Source organism: Mus musculus, chromosome 4 (genome assembly GCF_000001635.26).
Source record: "Mus musculus strain C57BL/6J chromosome 4, GRCm38.p6 C57BL/6J".
In the NCBI taxonomy this organism is placed as follows: Eukaryota; Metazoa; Chordata; class Mammalia; order Rodentia; family Muridae; genus Mus; species Mus musculus.
This window is the reverse complement of record NC_000070.6, coordinates 155,722,660-155,740,628: the sequence shown is the minus strand read 5'-3', so window position 1 is coordinate 155,740,628 and position 17,969 is coordinate 155,722,660. Positions and strand designations below refer to the sequence as shown.

Sequence of the window (17,969 nt, the reverse complement as noted above, 5' to 3'; positions counted from 1 at the left end):
GGCTGAGGTGGAGGGGCCTCAACCGCCCCTGGGGTTAGAGATGACGGAAGAAGCACAGGCTGGAGCTTTCTGGAGAATTTACTGGCCAGGCAGGGTGGGCTTCACAGTGAGGGCTGGGACACCTGGGGCCACCACATCCTTATTGCTGCTAGGGGCCCGCCCCTCCAGTCCCACCCTCCAGTCGCACACGCCCCATGCACATGCTCCCGTGTGCAGATGGGCGCAGGCCCTGACACATCCCTCCCCTCCAGACGGACGGATGGACAACAGGTGTTCAAGAAACAGTGCTTTCGCTGAGATGTGGCCTTAGGCTAGTGTGGACCAGGCCAAGCCTCTCCCCACCATGGACCCACCACCCCTGGCCCCAGCACCTCTGAGAGCCTGCCTTTGTGTCCTGCTCACGGTGGAGACCAGGCTGCTGTCCCTGAAGCCCAGAGGCCGGCCCCACCCCAGCCCCCACCCAACCCCCTTTATAAAAAGAAGAGACAGCACCTTCCACTGGATTTGCCTGCTGGCCACAGCCCAGCTGGCCACAGCCCAGCATACCCTGGGCCTGAGGCCGCAGTCCCGTCTTGGCAGCCGGGCGTCCACGAGGTCCCTTTATATGTGCACGGCAGCCCCGAGTCCTGGGCACTCAGAGGTGCCGCGGGCTGGGGTGGCCGTTGTGGTAGAGCTTCTGCTTCACGTGCACCATGTTCCCCGTAGGCTCCTCGAAGGGCCTGTGTGGCCGCCGGCCCAGCTCCCGCAGGCTGCACAGCTTGGGCAGCCAGGTCCACGAGCCATCTGCAGGGGGACAGGGCAGTCAGGTGGCCAGGCTGGGCCAGGAGTGGTGCCCGCAGCGGCGCGAGGCACTCACCATAGCGCCGACCAGCCCTCCAGGCGCGTACAGCGCAGTGCAGAACGCCGTCCATCCACACCAGGAACCAACTGATGCAGAAACCCAGCAGCAGGCCCAGCATAAGGTCGATCTCCTGCTTGGTCACATTGTCTGTCACAAAGTAGTTCTCAGAGGCGTCCACCACCGACTGGTCCCCGTCGTATGGGATCACGTAGTGGATGTGGTGCCTGGGGGCGGCAGGGTGGGCTGGCACCTCTCCTGCCAACCCTGGCCCAGCCTTCCCCGGGTCCGTGCTGGGCTGGCTAGGGGACCCAAAGTGGATGGCTTGGTTCCTATGGGCCACCCTGGGAAGTTCTCTGAAGCAATCCCTGTGTGCTGGGTTGGGAGGGGAAACAGCACCCCCAGGCCCAGATCAGATCACCTGGCAGAACTGCAGGGAAAGGTGGAGACAGTAGCCCTGGAGATCAGGAGCGAGGTTCAAGGTGGGTAGGAATGGCTGGGACGAACGTCCACCCACTACCCCATCCTTCCAACGGTACCTGTAGCAGGTTTCACATTCACCTACTGGCCCTGAGGGGCTAACAAGGTCTTAGCACAGCCAATGACCAAGGCCCCCCCAGGCATGCTCATTGGCCTCTATATGATACTCTCAGGAGGCCAGGTACAAGACCAATAGTTGTTCTTGTTCCCCTGGCACAGTCACTGCCTTGGGTCTCTGGCTTTCAATATCTACCTTGTGCCCATTCTGCCAGAGGTTTGAGGGATCTTTCTCTTCCCCACATTCATGTCCCCCACAGATCACATGTCTATCATACACTTACTATTCTTATAATGGGCTTGTTTCCAGCTATTCAAGTCCAAGCTAGACAGGTTTTAGAGCCCTCTCCTAGGTATAAGCACTATGGCCCTGATCTCTGTGCCTCTTTGCTTTCCTGTCCTAGCTGGCTTCTTGGAACTGCCCATTGCTTTCATGCCCTCGATCACCTCTGCTTACACTAGAGTTCCCACATGGTTCCCGCTGGTTGCTCATCCCCCTTTCAGAGCTGTTTGAACACCACTTCAGGAAGTCCTTCTATCCTGTTCCAGGAGGAGTGAGCCACCTGATGGTCCACTCCACAGAGCCAGCAGTCTTTATGTCGGGATCCACCGGTCTGGATACGAAGGGTGCCATGGGACCACATGCTTTGCATCTCTCATTTTCCTGACAGTCGCAGGGGCTGACTGGGCTTCTGCTGAGCCTGCCTTTCTTGGCCCACCCACTTTCAGAGCCACTAGTGGGTGGGCCTTTCCACTGCCCACCATGTCTGCTAAGAGCTCCAGCTGCCTGTGAATCTCCACGTGGGATCTACAGACACCTCAAATGTATGCTGAAAATAGCTTCTCGCTTCCTAAACTTGCACCCCTTCCTCCTCTCAGTGAGAGGCTGGAACCTGTGTCTGCCGGTAGCAGACGTTGAGCCACTCCCCAGTTAAAAACTCTTCCTCTCTCTCTGGGCCCAGTAAGAAACACATGGGTGTTTCTTCACAGTGGAGTTGGTATTTTTAAACCTGAACCCAGGTTAGCAGGGATTGGGAGGAGCAGCAGTGAGACTCCTCAGATCCCCTGGGGGCTAACTCCGCGGTCTACAGTTTGGCCAATCCCAGTGGGCAAAGCTCAGGCTGCAGCTCTCAGTTGGTCACCGGAGCTACCGTGACTGACACCCAGCAGCCGTCCCTTGCTCATGGCAGCCACTGCCATCGTGATGAATGGATGCTGTTGATCCTGCACAGAAAGTATTGCTGACCAGGAGGCCCTGGAGGAGGTAGTGTTTCCACACCATCAGGGACTGCCAGGCACTGGTGGGACTAGGTCAACCTGGGACCCATGTCCTTCCTCTGAACTAGCCCTAACAGAGCTGTTCCAGGAAACAGAAAGAAACTAGAAGGATTCTAGGTAGCCTACGAGTAGAGCAATGTGAGGCCCCAGCCACCCTGTGACCTAAGGAATCCAGGGGTTAAAGGCCCTGTGCCCTTACAATTAACTTGGATATCTAGAATGCTTCCTCCCCTGGCCTGGCTCCTCCTAATTCTATACCAAGCTCCTGAGGGCAGGGGCTCAGGTCTTCCAAATGAAAGCAAGATGTGTTGTGTACAAAATGAATGTCTTTGATGTGTTCTACCTTCATGACACATGCTGCCATGTGTCCACTTGAGATCCAATGTGTATACACGTTGTCCGCATGCACAGGACATAGCATGTATACTGTGGACATGGGCCCCACAAGCCCCACACCCATGCACTGTGCACACTTTGGGTATGAGTATGGTGCGTTACACATAGATGCACATTCACTCAGCTTTGAACCAGGCACCTTTCTGTGGGGATGCTGTCATGTGCACAGATCTGTGTGTACACACAAATGCTGCCTGCTGTTGTGCTCTGTCCAAAACATTAGTTTACATACATGTCTTCTGTCTAAAATTCTGCAAATAGCCATGTACAAGGCAGACACGTGTGTACAGTTATTCTACAAAGTGTGTACACATAGGCAAACTGTCAACACCACATGTGCACATGGTATGTGTACAGATACCCCATTTGCAAACTAATCTGCAGTCACTGCACCCACACTGAGATGTTCCGACATTCTCCCTGAGCACACTGAAATGTATATTGTTTTATATACGTGTACTTTGCATACACGTATATGTAATCAATATACAAAAGTGCTTTGTACAACGAATTTACATACCATGTATGTAGAGTTGTGTACAAAGCACATACATGTAGAGAGACACACGCAGAAACACTGTCTACATGATGTGGCTCTCCACATTTTTGCACACACAAGCCTTACTTCAGGTTCCACTCTACAGGTGTCTGTTTACATGGGTCCACAGGTACTTGGGATGCTACATGAGATAGACATGTATAAACTGTGTAAATATACTCTAAGAACACACCCTCTGTGCTCTGGTGAACATTCAGTGTGCTGTCATGAACAGCACTTCATCAACCACCACCTTACAATAGTCCCGTATGTAGCACCTATTCCCAGTGTTCACGGCCCCAGTGGCTGGGCCCAGTATGCACATACTATCTTGGAAAGGCTTCAGAACTCACCTACAGACATGGCCTGGGAACAGGAGCGCTAACCTCATGTCTTTTCTGAGCCCTCTGATGTATCAGATAGACAGATGGTGTGCACCAAGCTGGAGCACAGGGCTCTCTAGGAATGTGTGACCACGCAGCAAATTTTCCTACCATGTCCAATGCATGTGAGGGTCCTGTATATCCACCTTCTACTTACTGTAACGTCCATGATCTGCAACACACTTGCCTGTACCCACAGCCATGTATGCACTTAGGATATATGCAACTGTCAAGACATACCCTATACCCCCGTGTGAAGGAACACCTCTGGAGCCGAAACATAGGGTGGGATAAGAAACTGAGGTTCTGGGATTCTAGCCCTATTCTTTCCTAGTTGTGTAACCTTGGGGAAGTCTACTCTGTAAAGCCTCCATCCACTTCCTCCCAGTCTGAACAGTAGGGACAACGGTTATCGCATGAGGGCATCTCTGGAATGAGTGCATGCGGATGTTCGAGTGCGCTGTGTACGCACATGTATATGCACAGACAGTACACACATGCGCGGCTCATGAGAAGATGTTTATTTCATACATGGACATACAAACATGCAAGGCCAGAAGACTTCATCACTACACATGCACAGAAGGGGAGGTCCCTGAAGGGTGTGGTGGGTCTCATTGTGACCTTGAGCAAACCCCAGCGTAGCTACTTCAGCTCCTCCCCTGCACAATAGTCATCAGTTGTGGCAGGTGTTCCTCAAGGTAGGCCCTTCCTATCTTGACCTCCTGCTCTTGCCTGCCATGGCCACAGTAGGCCCAGGAGGAAGACTTGGGTCGGAGGCAAGACTACTGCCCCAGGCTTAACCAGCTTCCTGGCTTCCACTGTGGACACTACTCAAGGATGCTGCTCTCAGGCCTCCGGGCCCTGGACCAGGAGGCTCCTTGGCCCATAATGCCACCACCAGGCAGCCTTTTCTCTAAAGGAACTGGAGGAAGGAGTTCCTAACAGACTCAGTCATGCTTCCTTTCCCAGGGAGCGGCTGGCTGACCTAGGGTTCCCGTTAGCCACCCCTCCCCCAGCACCTGGCGGGCAGAAGCGGCCCCCATCATCCAGCCAGGCTCTGCGGCCCAGCCTGCTCCGGGCTCACCGGCCAAGTGGGGCCCGCTGCACAAGTGTGATCACGCGTGTAGTGCCTAGAGCCGGGGCGCACTCACCGGCCACAGTTGCAGTGGCAGACGCGGTCCTCGCCCCGCAGGTGCGGGAGGATGTAGTTATGGAATCGGTCCAGCAGCGCGTTCATGTCCATCAAGCACGCGATGGCCTGGAAGAGCCCATGACCGGTCAGGGCGAGGAGTGGGCCGGGCCGAAAGGGGTGCCAAGGGGGAGTACTAGACTGCAGGGGTGGGTGGGTGGGTGGGGAAACGCAGGGCAACCAGGGCGAGGGCAGCGCAAGATCGCAGCGAGGGCAGCGCAGGCCGCACGGGCCGGTAAACAAGGAAGCGAGGTGGGGTAGGCGCGCGCGCGGGCGGGCGGCAGAAGCAGGGGGCGCGCGCGGGAAGCCCCTCCGCTCACCATCACGATCGACGCCCCCAGAATCATGAAGATCATGGTGTTCGCACTCATGGACATCGGGCGGGGCCGGGCCGGGCCGGAGCGCCGCCCCCCGGCCCCGGTGCCCCTCCCGGCCCCGGCCCGATGCTTAGCCCGCGCCGCCTCCGCAGAGGTCAGCGCTCGCGCGCCGGGCCGCCGCGGACCCCGGGGGCAGGCGCGGGCACAGGCAGCCGAGATGTGGGGGCTGACGTGGGGTCGCTCGCCTGTCGCCCGTTGCTGGCAGCCCTCCGCTCCGCCCTCCGGTGCTCCCTGCGCCCGGCTCCCTGCGGTCTGCGCGGCGGCCCCCTCCCTCCTCCCTCTTCCCTCCTCCAGGCTTCTCCCTCCCTCCTTTTCTTCTTCACTATCTCCTCCCTCCTCCTCCTGCCTCCGCCTCCGGGGAGGGACTTCGCCGCCCCGCGCCAGCATCCAGGGGCGAGGTTCTCCACTCCTGTCCCTGTGACGCAGCCCGAGACCCCTCCCCTCCGGCCTCGGCTCCACATTGTGCCCCATGTCATCAGCCTTGGCTCCGGTCTCCCTGCCCAGTGCCGCGCTGGACTGGGCCTTGGCCTGGACCAGGTGGTCGTTTCTGCTCTACTTCCCCAAGTAAGGCCCCTCCTTCTGGTTCTCCGGGTTCCAGAGAGGGACAGGAAGTGTCAGCACCCGCCTCCTCCAGCAAGAAAGTGCCATCAGAGGAGGGGCCTGGAAAGTCAGAGGAACCAGGGACTAATGACTACATGAGCAGAGGTAGGAGGGCAGGAGGGTAGGCGATACGGATGCGATGCGGAATGGGCCAAGTATGCCATAAAGATCGTGGCAGTTGTGGGAAAGACTAGGCGATTTCTGAGGAGGAAGGGGTGCTGGAACAGCTGCCAGCGTCTATGATCCTCTTGTGGCTGCCGGTCATGCTGGGATTGAGTCCCAAGCCCTGTGCTGGCCACAGAGCTGACAACAGAAGAACCAACCCTGCCCTGTGTTGGAAAGCAGGAAGAGGACAGCTGACCTCCAGCCCCCCAAGTCCAGACCCCACTGTATCTGAAGGTTCCAACAGGAGTTCAGTTATATCAGCTCACACAGGCCCTGAGCTGTTAAGGCACCAGGGTCCGGCCCTACTTCTCAGAAGGGTGCTCTCAGGTTTATCACAGGGTTGGACTCAATGGCCGAGTAGTCTCTTCCTCAGCAGGGAGTCAGGCCAGGAATTCAGGACAAACCAAAGACTTCTAGCAGCACCTATTTTGTGGCAATTCCAAGGTTTTTTTTCCCCTTAATAAGACAGCCTGTTGCTTTATTTAGGTTTCTGTACAATTCAGCAGTGGAGAGAAAAGGGCCAACAACAGACACTTGCTGTAGGCTGTAGAGTAAACCATCTTTATTTCTTTTGGTTAAAAACAATGGATTTGAATCTGGCATTTCTGCGTACGTCTCATTCCATATGTACAGTACATTGATGATGTACACCTAGCAGTAAAAACAAATATCTGAAAGGAAAACACACTGAAAAAGTGGCTTCAACAAAGGTGGCTGTGCAGGGCAGGCCATGCACCGAGCACAGGAGGCTCAGTAGAAGCAGACAGTATGCAGAAAGGCCCGGCCACTCTTCTCCTCGAACTCCTGCAGCAGCTCGTCGATTTCATTCTCCATGTCCTCAGTGTGCTGGATCTGGGAAAAGCACGGCCTTGAGTGAACCCGGGCATTGTGACGCGCCTTCCCTGACCCTGCCCTCCACTGATCTTCACTTCTGCAGGGACCCAGGCTTCAGGATAGCTCCCTCACAGCCTGTTCCTACCAGACATATACAACATATCATAGGAGTACCCCATATTGGGAGTGGGACGGCTAGATTCAAAGGGAGGCCTGGACCCCAAGGCTGGAACTCAGGTTCTGTTCTCAGGCGTCGTAGGTACATGAAAGCCTCATCAACCAGTGCTATCCCAAATCTGCAATGAGTGAAGTGAGGCACACAGATACCGGCATGCATTTTCCTACAGTCGTCCAGTGTGAATGCTGACTATGCTTTGTGCACTGCAGCATCAACTTCACATCTGGCCTCCACCCTCCAGACACCTATTGGTTCTTCTCCTGGTTGTGAAAACTTAAAAGGTGACCAGGCATTGCCAGTAGTAGTCCCTTGAATACTTGAAGTGAAGAAGGCTGGATGTTGAACACACTGTTCTGGCATGGCTACACAGTCTCCTTGGTCTCAGCCCTTTCTCCAGATCATCAGCTAGACCACAAGGTCAACTGCTAGAGCTTCAATAACACTAAGAGTGAAAGCAGTGTGGAGTTTAGCAGGAGTTTGGATCCCCCACGCGAACTTCCCCATCAGCCTTCACTTGGTAAGCCAAAAGGAAATCAATTCTGCCACAGTCAGCTAATCACAGTTCTTAAGGGCAAAAGTCAGGGAAAGGGGCTGGAGAGATGGCTCAGCGGTTATGACTGACTGCTCTTCAGGAGGTCCTGAGTTCAATTCCCAGCAACCACATGGTGGTTTACAACCATCTGTAATGAGATCTGACGCCCTCTTCTGATGTGTCTGAAAACAGCTGTACTTACATATAATAAATAAATCTTTTTTTTTTAAAAGTAAGGGAAAGGCACATGGTCCTTCCCAAAGTCCCTCCATAGCACCTGAACAATGGAATGCCTCCATACAGCAGCTACACAAGCCTTTAGGAAGCTCCTACAAGATTGCTTTTAGAGATGGATACTTAGATCAAGTGAAGGGACACAGACCCTTATACTGTGGCTGCTATCTCTTCCAGTCTCCAGACCTATCTTTGACACCACTAGATAAGCTCTTCTAGCCGTTGTCCATCAGAGGAAAAAGTGAAATGTCAGTTCTTCCAGGAGAGGGGCCTGTGCCCTGAGAGATGTCATACATCACTTTTATCATGGACAGAAGCACTGGGGGGTAGGGATTCAAGCCAAAGCATTTGGTCAACTTCTTAGAAAGTGTACTTCTTGGTTTTTACTAGAAATTTAGTATTTGACCAGGATGTGTTTATTTAACTTATAAAAACTTATTTTATTTTATTTTTATAAGTTGCTATGAGAAGCCCCAACAGGACCCAGGAGCTTAGACTCACACACTGGCAGAGCTCGCAGATAAGGAATGCTCCCAGAGTGGCCTCTTCATGGTTGTCCTGGATGTCCACATTGACCACATGCACTGGCTGGCAGGTCTCCTGTTCTCTGGAGTTCAGATCTGCTTGGTAAAGAGATATAAATATTATCAGACACCAGGTGGCAGATGTGTCCCAAGTCCAGGTCTTACCATTACCTGACCCTGAACTTTGCAGACTATAACTTGAGGATTGAGCACCCAAACCCAAGAAACTAACATGAGGAATAGCCCCGCAACATAGGCTAAGAATCCTAGATAGAATCCTCAAGCCATCCTATGCCAGTCAGTATTGGCACCAATAGCATGTTCTATAAAATGTCAGGCCTAACATAGGAAAAGCAAACATTGAAGGCCACAAGGCTTGAGTTTTGCTGGACATCAGTCTTCTGCTTGCTTCTCACAGGTTGTCCTCCAGATGTCCATACAGGTCAGAGGATGTGGGGGCACCCTCTGTCTCCATCACTGTCGCCCAGGGCAGCATAAGTCTACCAGCCTAGTGTTGGTGGTACAACCTGAACAGCAGGTCAGGCTCTGTGCACTCACCTTCTACAACCTGGTCATAGACTCTCTCTTCACAAGTGAGGATCAAGTCAAACAGGTCCGTGCAGTTCTGGAACCTTTCTGGACGGGGCTTGATCCTTTTATTTCTGTCCAACATATGTAAAATTCCATTTTGTGTATAGCTGAACACCAGAGTCAAGGAGCTTTGGATTAAAGATAGTTACTAACCTAGACCTGTCAATGGCCCCTTGCCTCTAGGGGGTTCCAAGTTGGCCATTGTCAACAGGGGCAACATAGCTCTAGGCCTGAACACAAGCAGGGTCACCACTGCCCTAACATGGGAAGCACAGGGAAGGTGCTGACTTCGTAGAGAGATCATAACTCCCACGATAACCCAAACCCACAGAATGGCTCCAGAAAGCCTTGCCATTGTAACTGGAAAGTAGAGGCATGGCAGGGACTGTCTCCTCTCAAGACAGATCAGGCCACACAGATGCTTGTTTCTAAGTGTCCAAAGCAGCACAGAGTAGACCTTAGACGACGGATGGTCCAGGGACTGTTTGAGGATAGGCTCTCAATGAGGATAGGGTGGCCCAAATCTGAAAGCCCAGAGGCAGTGGCTCTCCTGGATTTTGCCAGGGCTGATGAGCCTGATAGAGGTACCATCTGGAAGATCCCTCTGGGCTCACCAGGCAGTCTCCCTGCTTTCAGTTGAACCAGAACTTGTTCCTACTAGATTATCAGTGTGAGTTTTCTGGACTTTTTTGTTGCTGGGGTTTAAGAAATGTAGTGGAAGCCTGGTAGCACATGTCCTTTTTCCCAGAACTCAGGAGTCAGATACAGGCAGATCTCACGTTCAAGGCCAGTCTGGTCTACAGAGAGAGTTCCAGGACAACCAAGACTACACAGAGAAGCTCAGTCTCCAAAAACCAAAATTAAATTAAATGTAAAAAAAATTCAATGAATTTATTTTTCTTTCAGATTTTCTTCCTGTTGTAGCTTAGCTGGATTGGGGCTTTGTCTTTAGCTGGACTCTAGTGCGAAACTAAAAGAAATAGGCACAGATAAAGAGATTCGTTAACTGGTACAAAAGCAAAATCAGAGCTGTGGTCAGTCCGACAGAGGAGGCCATTCAGCCAGTCGTATGGGGTCTGGGTTGATGTCAGGTTATCAGGCTTGAACACAGGTGACCTTCCCACTGAGCCATCTTACTAACATGTCAACTTATTTAAGTTCATAGTGCCTTCAAAATAGCTCCTACATTATTTTAGAACACATTTAAGTTGCCAATCTAAACAGTTTAACTGGAAGATACCTAGGCAGTTCCATTCCCTGCATCATGGGCTGCTTCTGTGGCTAGGCCCTGGAGCACACTCCTTCCCCGTCTCCTTGCTGCCTACAAGAAGGGCTGCATCCACACTTAGAGTCCTTCAAACGTACAGAAAGAACGAGTTAAGGAACAAACCCTGTGGCTCATATAACTTCTGGGAAAGAGGACAGGGAGTATTAGACCTTTCCTGGGGCAGAGATCCAGTCAAGATCCTGGTACTCAGAATTAGCATTGACTCCAAGGAAAAGCTGGAACAGTGAGGAGAAGTCACGTGGATGGAGCTGGGGTTAGTGGGAAAAGCCACTTTGCATTCCCCACGACCCAGAGTCAGACCCAAAAGTGTTCCAAGAACTGTGGTCACAGAATGGCCCTGCCTGGGAAGGCCCTGTCATGGTTTCCAGCACACGTCTGCACTTCTTGCCTGGATAGAGACTACTTTTAAGTGAGTACACTCAGTAAAGAGCTAGCTGTTTAACGAAGGCTGGGGACCATTAATCATGCCAGCACCTAAACTGAACTTGACACCTTTTTCTTTGGTGGTGGTCGGGGTTGGTGATGAGGTTCAAGACAGGGTTTCTCTGTGTAGCCCTGGCTGTCCTGGAACTCACTCTGTAGACCAGGCTGGCCTCAAAGGCAGAGATCCACCTGCATCTGCCTCCCAAGTGCTGGGATTTAAGGCACACAGCACTACCCAGAGAACTTGACACTTGTAACAACTCTGACAACCAGTCTAGAAGTAGTTCAGAGACCAGGCTAGACTGCGTGGGTGACATAGAAAGCATTGCCACTTTCCCAGAGTCCTCTTTCTTTGTTGCCCTGTTTTTGTTAACCTTACTGAACAGCCAGTTAGCTGGGCAACTTCAAGAGTCCCGAGCTTAAGCAAAGGCTTGGGCTTCCCAGCAAAGTGTTCTAGGAGCCAGAGATGCAGGTGTCAAGTTGGCTATGCCTCCTGGTTCCAGTTAGCCAGCACGTGGAGTGAGATTCCTAAAAGCTGAAGGGTGTGCTATGGCCAATTGCTGGCTTGCTCTTGAATGAGGAGCCACTCCCACCAACCCTGGGCTCCCTTACTTGTTCCTGTTGGCCTTCTGAGGAGCCTGACAGGGGAACAAGGTTCATTCAGGGTTCACACTGAGGGCCCCCAAAAGACCTGGAATGTTGTCTCACAACAGAAGCACAATTCAGAATAATTTTAAAACATCTCGATTTACCATCACACAAACAATTCAAGTTGCTTTCCTTGTAGAGTATACAATTTCTTAATACCACATGATATGACAGGATGGATAAAGGAGAACTAGGAACAGTGGATCTGGGATTCCGGGTGGACATCTGTAATCCTAGCACAGGGTTATGAGGAGGCCAACTTCAGCTACACAAGTCTGAGGGAAGCTTGAGCTATGTGAAACCTTGACTCAAAACAGAGATGGGTTAGCAGTTAAGAGTACGTCCTACCGTTCCAGGACTCCAATTCCCAGCGCTCACATCAGAAAACTTAACACTTTTAACACCAATTTCAGGCATCCACATCCTTAGAAAATGAAATCTTAACTATAATATGGCATGGTGGATTATGCTTGTTAATGTACCACTTAGAAAGCTGAGGCGGAAGAATTGCCATTGTCCAAAGGCAGCCTGGGCTACATAGTGAATTCTAAGCTAGGCAGGCTTAGAATGAGACCCCATTCTCAAAAGACAAAAGAAAAATGAAATATGGGGTAATCATAAGCGATTTCCTTTAGTCCCCCGCACATGTACAGAACTTACTGACATACTGTCATGTCCTGGGCTGTCTGTAGGGTCCTGAAGCTGAGAAGGGCCGGCATCTTACTGACCTGCTTTTGATCACGCAGCACCTTCCTCTTGGGATTAGATAGTCACTCACTCATCCTCATAGGATCTGAGGCTTGACAGGTGGTGTCCTAATCCTGTGTTTACTAAATAAGCAATTCCCCAAAGGGAAGCTGCTCCCACAGCTGAGTCCATGGACCCCAGCACAGGCTCTTCATGTAGCAGTGCCAGCTGTCCTATTATGTGGGAGCAGAATCAGGCATCCTCAACTACACACAAAAGGACATATGTTTATGTTTTCCCTAGAGCTCAGGGCTTTTTGACAGAACACCCTATGGAGAAAGGCCAGACCAGTGAGACCCATAGGCAGGCTCTCACCATCAAGGTCAACAGAGGGTGAGGCCAGCCACCAGCTAGAGCCTCAGCAGTATAAATGGTTTCCGAAACGTCAGCGACCCAAGGCAAGGGTGAGCAGCTTCCTGGAAAGAGGAGAAGCGTGTATAGGGCAGGAACTGCTTAAGAGCCAGCCACTTACTGATCTGTGGCTCTCCACTGCAAACAGCACTGCTACCCTGCCTTCCTGGCTACTTTCACAAAATGCTGGGGCTGGAGAGATGGCTCAGTGCTTAAGAGCACCAAATGCTCTCCCAGAGGTCCTGAGTTCAAATCCCAGCAACCACATGGTGGCTCACAACCATCTGTAATGGAATCTAATGCCCTCTTCTGGTGTGTCTGATGACAGCTACAGTGTACTCATATACATAAAATAAATAAAATTTTATGCCAGGCAGTGGTGGCGCACGCCTTTAATCCCAGCACTTGGAAGGCAGAGGGAGGCAGATTTCTGAGTTCGAGGCCAGCCTCGTCTACAGAGTGAGTTTCAGGACAGCCAGGGCTACACAGAGAAACCCTGTCTCGAAAAACAAACAAACAAACAAACAAAAAACCCAAAAGAACAAAACAACAACAACAAAATACCTGTATCTGTTGTGAGGAGTTACACAGATCCTCAGCACCCTACAGCTCCAGGGCCTCTCAGGCGCCTCTTATCGAGCTACCTTCCGGCTGAACTTCCTAGGTTGAGTCAGGCCTTGGCTCCTGCTATGGATAAATCTTCACATAACCCTCTCACACACAGATCTCACCCATCCTGCTGTTCAGAAGCTAGCCAAGGGGCCAGCACTAATCAGGCCTCATCTCCCCAGAAACAGAACCAAATTTAAGACAAGCTTGACTCAGAACACCATGGCAATGTTACCTGAGACAGGACCTGAGTGGCTCTCAACCTTGGTGCCCTCTGCACTGTCCTGGCACCCCCAAGTCACGAGTATCCTCTCAGTCATAGAGATGCAGTTAGGGAATGGTGATGTGCAGAGGGGCAGTTGCAGGACTCCCAGGCCCTCAAAGAAACAGAAGGCAGGCACTGGACAGGGCACCAAGTTCTCTTCAATGGACTATTAAACCTGGCATGGTGGCACACACCTTTAATCCCAGCACTTAGCAGACAGAGGCAGGCAAATCTCTCTAAATTCAAAAGATTAGTTTGCACATCGAATTCCAGGCTAGCCAGGGCGACAAAGACCCTGTTTCAAAACAAACAGCCACCATCAAGACTAATAAACTTTAAATGAATTAATGAATCATGGTTTCATTAACAGCCTTGAAAACTTGAACAGGTCCAGCCTCATCTCAGCGTGCTCACTAAACAGTCACACATTCTTTAGAAATTCAGTGTCCTCAGCACTAAGAGCCCATGACTTCAGTCGACAAGTGTACTAGCCACCATCCTTTAAACTCACGGTTTTTACATTTTCTGGCTAAGTTACAAACTCTTTTGTGTCAATAGGCCAGAACACTTCAGGTGGTGTGCACACATGCACCAATAGACCAGAACACTTCAGGTGGTGTGCACACATATACCATCAGGCCAGAACACCTCAGCTGGTGTTCCTCAGGCGCTGCCACCTGTTTGGTTTTTGAAAGGATCTCATCGCTGACTGGCCAGTGAGTCCCCAGGATTCACCTGTCGCTTTGTCCTCAGCACAGGACTTACAAGCGCATCTTGCTCAGCTTTTATTACATGGGTTCTGGGGACTCAATTCAGGTCTTCAAACATTTTACTGATGGCTATCATCCTGCTCACCACCTTCCGAGACAGCATCTTGCTGTGTAACCCACAGTGACCTCCAATCTTCTGCCTCAGCCTCCTAAGTGGTTAGGTTACATGTGTGCACCATCATACTCAACGACAAACACAAACTATGTCTGCAGGTCTGTGCCATGCTAGCTGTTTGATGTACCTGCATTTCCAGGCTGGGCCAGAGAAGCTGCAACTACCTTTCCATTTCTTAGAAGATTAATTAGGTTTTCTTCTCTTTGTTTTTTTCCTTCCTTCCTTAAGACAGGGTTTTTTCTGTGTAGTCCTGGCACTTGCTCTGTAGACCATGCTGGTCGAACTCAAGAGATCCACTTGCCTCTGCCCCCAGAGTGCTGGGATTAAAGGTGGGCACCACCACTGCAGCTGCCCTGCTAACGCACAATTTTTGAGAGGAAACTCAAGTCTCAACTTGAGATTCTCAAAGGCACAACTCAGAAATGGCTATTCACTACCTGTGAATACATTAAAAAGTGTTGTATGTGGATGTGTCAAATGTGCGCGCGCACTGGTGCACGTGTCAGTGTGCATCGGACAGTCAGAGGATAGCTTGCATGAGTCAGCTCTTTCCTTCCAGGATGGGGCATTGAACACAGTTGTCTTTTCCTGCTAAGCTGGCTGGCTGGCCCCGTGACTATATTTTGTTGTTGTTGTTGTTTTGTTTTTCGAGATGGGGATTTTTCTGTGTATCCGTGGCTGTCCTGAAACTAGCTCTGTAAGCCAGGCTGGGCTCTAACTCACAGAGCACCTGTGCCTCCTGAGTGCTGGGATTAAAGGTGTATGCTACTACCACCTGGCCTGTGACTACACTTTAACAAACCTTCTAGGGCAGTGGTTTCCAACCTTCCTAATACTGTGGCAACCCTTTAATACAGTTTTTTAATGTTGTGGTAAACCTCAACCATTTCATTTTGTTGCTACTTCATATCTGTAATTTTGCTACTGCTATGAATCAAAATGTGGATATCTGATATGCAACTCCCCACAGGTTGAAAACCACTCTTCTGGGTCTTACACGTCTACACCGTCAGACTTACTAGGCCACATTAAACCAAAATTCATGAGCCATAAACAGTAAAAGAGACAAGGCTCAGTGCTGTGTGCTGATGTAAGGGAGCTGGTCGAGTCATTTAGTGGGAACTCTGGCACAGTGAGTTCAGGCTGCTTAAATCCCCAGATCCACACGGATGACTAAAGCACCCAGGTTCAATGTCTCACTCACAGCATCCCATAAACAATGTCTACTGGAGAACAGTGAGCACAGAGTGGCTAAAGGGAACTAGCAGGAAATATGAACAGTACTACTGTTAGACAAATGTTACTTTGGTAACCACTAAACCCAGGCACTATTGCAGATGCCAACAAGATTTTGCTGACAGGAGCCTGATATAGCTGTCTCCTGAGAGGCTCTGCCAGTGCCTGGCAAATACAGAAGTGGATGCTCACAGTCATCCATTGGACAGAGCACAGGGTCCCCAATGAAGGAGCTAGAGAAAGTACCCAAGGAGCTGAAGGGGTCTGCAGCCCTATAGGAGGAACAATATGAACTAACCAGTACCCCCAGAGTTTCCTGGGACTAAACCACCAATCAAGGAAAACACATGGTGGGACTCGTGCCTCTAGCTGCATATGTAGCAGAGTATGGCCTAGTCGGTCATCAGTGGGAGGAGAGGCCCTTGGTCCTGTGAAGGTGCTATGCCCCAGTATAGGGGAGTGCCAGGGCCAGGGAGCAGGCGTGGGGAGCAGGGGGAGGAGAGAGGGGATAGAGGATTTTCAGAGAAGAAACTAGGGAAGGGGATAACATTTGAAATGTAAATAAAGAAAATATCTAATTAAAAAAAAGTTACTTTGGTAGAAAAGGAAAAAACTTAGATAAATACAACTTTCAGGAAGAATGTTCATTCCAAGCATGTGGCTTCAGTCTTAGAAGCTGTCAGGTGTCCTAGGACACAGCCTGAGAGTTGAAGATCTCGCAGGCACCAAAGATGATAGCAGAACACAGGCCAAACCAGAGGTGTTGTTAACAACTTATCACAAAATTTCAAGTGATGGCAAAATCGCTATTTGGCTCAAACCAAGTGGAAAGTAGGCTTGCTTGAATACATCCTGTGCACTATACACTATTCCAACAAAACACTTCCCACACTCTTCTCAAGTCTACCTTCTGAACTGAATCCCTAGGATAACTAGTGCACGATGAACTGTGTATTACAAGTCTCCAAGCACAACTGGGCTATCAAGTGGGAAGGAGGTCCTAGTCTAGAGGACTGAGATGGCCAGGGGTAATTGCCTGAACTGGGCACCGAGGACTTTTGATGATCACAAGAGCAGAGATAAATGCAACTCCAAGAACTAATGTTGGACTGAGATTTACTTCTGCGGACAAGTCTGAATTCAGGTATATCAAGGGTAAGCAACAAGCATGGGGCCACCTGTATCTCCAGCAGCCTGCTTTTCATACTTGCCCATACAGAACCGACTGAAGCCCAGCCTGGTTTTTTGTTTGTTTAGATTTTTTGCCAATGATTTAATATTTTCACTTCTTTGGGGGTAATTATAAGACTAGAGTGTAACACAAGGTCAGGACAAGGCATGGCTATCTGCACATATCCCACCAGAGATGTTGAGTCTCTCAGCCATTCTCAGAGCACCCTAATTCCTCAGCATTGCAGCAGGAGACTTACATTCCCAGATGGGATACCGCTTGACCCATACCTGGACCCTTCCTGAAATAGGGGTTGAGGAGAGAGCTTCTCTGGGTTTCCAGGATAAGCCCAGGAAAGCCAGGGAAAGTCCTTACTTGGAAGGATGACTTCATACAGGTGATTGGCTTCATTAGGTGACTGGCTAGCAGCAGCTTCTCACTCACTGGTGCAGGCAGGGAAGCATCCAAGGAGAAACCCAAGAGTATTTATTACATCCAGACATTTGCAATGTCCACTGCAAACCTTGGCCAATCGGCTTAGATAAACCTGATTAATAAGAAGCAGATGAGCCAGGTGTGGTGGTGCACACCTTTACTCCCAGCACTAGGGAGGCAGAGGCAGGCAGATTTCTGAGTTCGAGGCCAGCCTGGTCTACAGAGTGAGTTCCAGGACAGCCAGGGCTACACAGAGAAACCCTGTCTCGGAAAAAAAAAAAAAAAAAAAAAAAGGCAGCAGATAAACAGCCCCTGTACGACAGTTCCATGTCAGCCCTGTACTAGAACATATAGGAGATACAATCGGTATTTTAGAAAAATTAAATGAGCTATTTATTTGGCAACACACACAATTTTTAAAACTTCTTTTAAAAAGTATAGCTAGAGAGAAGCTGGAAAGATGGCTTGGCAGATAAGAGCACTGGCTACTCTTCCATAGGCCTTGAGTTCAATTCCTAGGAACCACATGGTTGCTCACAACTATACTGGGATCTGATGCCCCTTTCCAGCATTCAGGTATAGAGTGTCTTATGCATAGGTAGATCTTGGGCCAGGTGGTGGTGGCAACACCTTTAATCCCAGCACTCGGGAGGCAGAGGCATGTAGACAGATCTCTATGAATTTGAGGCCAAGTTTGGTCCACAGAGTGAGTTC

At 50.6% G+C, this 17,969-nt stretch overlaps 2 protein-coding genes and 1 long non-coding RNA gene across 4 annotated transcripts in view; 1 reads left to right on the top strand and 2 right to left on the bottom strand.

The window, feature by feature from the left end:
- Positions 1-64: 64 nt before the first annotated feature.
- On the bottom strand, positions 65-5,825 carry Tmem240 (transmembrane protein 240). The gene is made up of 4 exons (NM_001101506.1): positions 5,483-5,825; positions 5,125-5,231; positions 857-1,065; positions 65-783 (listed from the first exon to the last, which is right to left on the bottom strand). The coding sequence occupies exons 1-4, from the start codon at positions 5,537-5,539 to the stop codon at positions 635-637; spliced, it is 522 nt and encodes a 173-aa protein (NP_001094976.1). The 5' UTR covers positions 5,540-5,825; the 3' UTR covers positions 65-634.
- Positions 5,826-6,158: 333 nt separating this feature from the next.
- 1500002C15Rik lies at positions 6,159-15,290 on the top strand. 2 transcript variants are annotated; one of them, XR_391033.3, is made up of 2 exons: positions 6,159-6,244; positions 6,791-6,906. It is a non-coding gene; the product is annotated as an RIKEN cDNA 1500002C15 gene (long non-coding RNA). The 2 variants fall into 2 exon arrangements; XR_001784583.2 differs by lacking the exon at positions 6,791-6,906 and adding an exon at positions 9,025-15,290 and having other exon boundaries at positions 6,187-6,244.
- Ssu72 (Ssu72 RNA polymerase II CTD phosphatase homolog (yeast)) overlaps positions 6,750-17,969 on the bottom strand; it is a 29,065-nt gene continuing 17,845 nt past the window's right edge. Inside the window, exons 3-5 of the mRNA NM_026899.3 lie at positions 9,165-9,304; positions 8,584-8,702; positions 6,750-7,156 (exon numbers count right to left, since the gene is read on the bottom strand). Coding sequence (NP_081175.2) covers positions 7,055-7,156; positions 8,584-8,702; positions 9,165-9,304 — 361 coding nt within the window. The 3' untranslated portion in view covers positions 6,750-7,054. The remainder of the gene's footprint in view (positions 7,157-8,583; positions 8,703-9,164; positions 9,305-17,969) is intronic.

What these genes read in the sequence shown, in the direction of transcription:
- Tmem240 (NM_001101506.1), bottom strand. Translation starts at nt 5,539, where the DNA reads ATGTCCATGAGTGCGAACACCATGATCTTCATGATTCTGGGGGCGTCG. An exon ending in TGCCACTGCAACTGTGGCCG is followed by an intron (nt 1,066 to 5,124) that starts GTGAGTGCGCCC and finishes TGCCGCCCCCAG; the next exon opens with GCACCACATCCACTACGTGA. An exon ending in GAGGGCTGGTCGGCGCTATG is followed by an intron (nt 784 to 856) that starts GTGAGTGCCTCG and finishes GTCCCCCTGCAG; the next exon opens with ATGGCTCGTGGACCTGGCTG.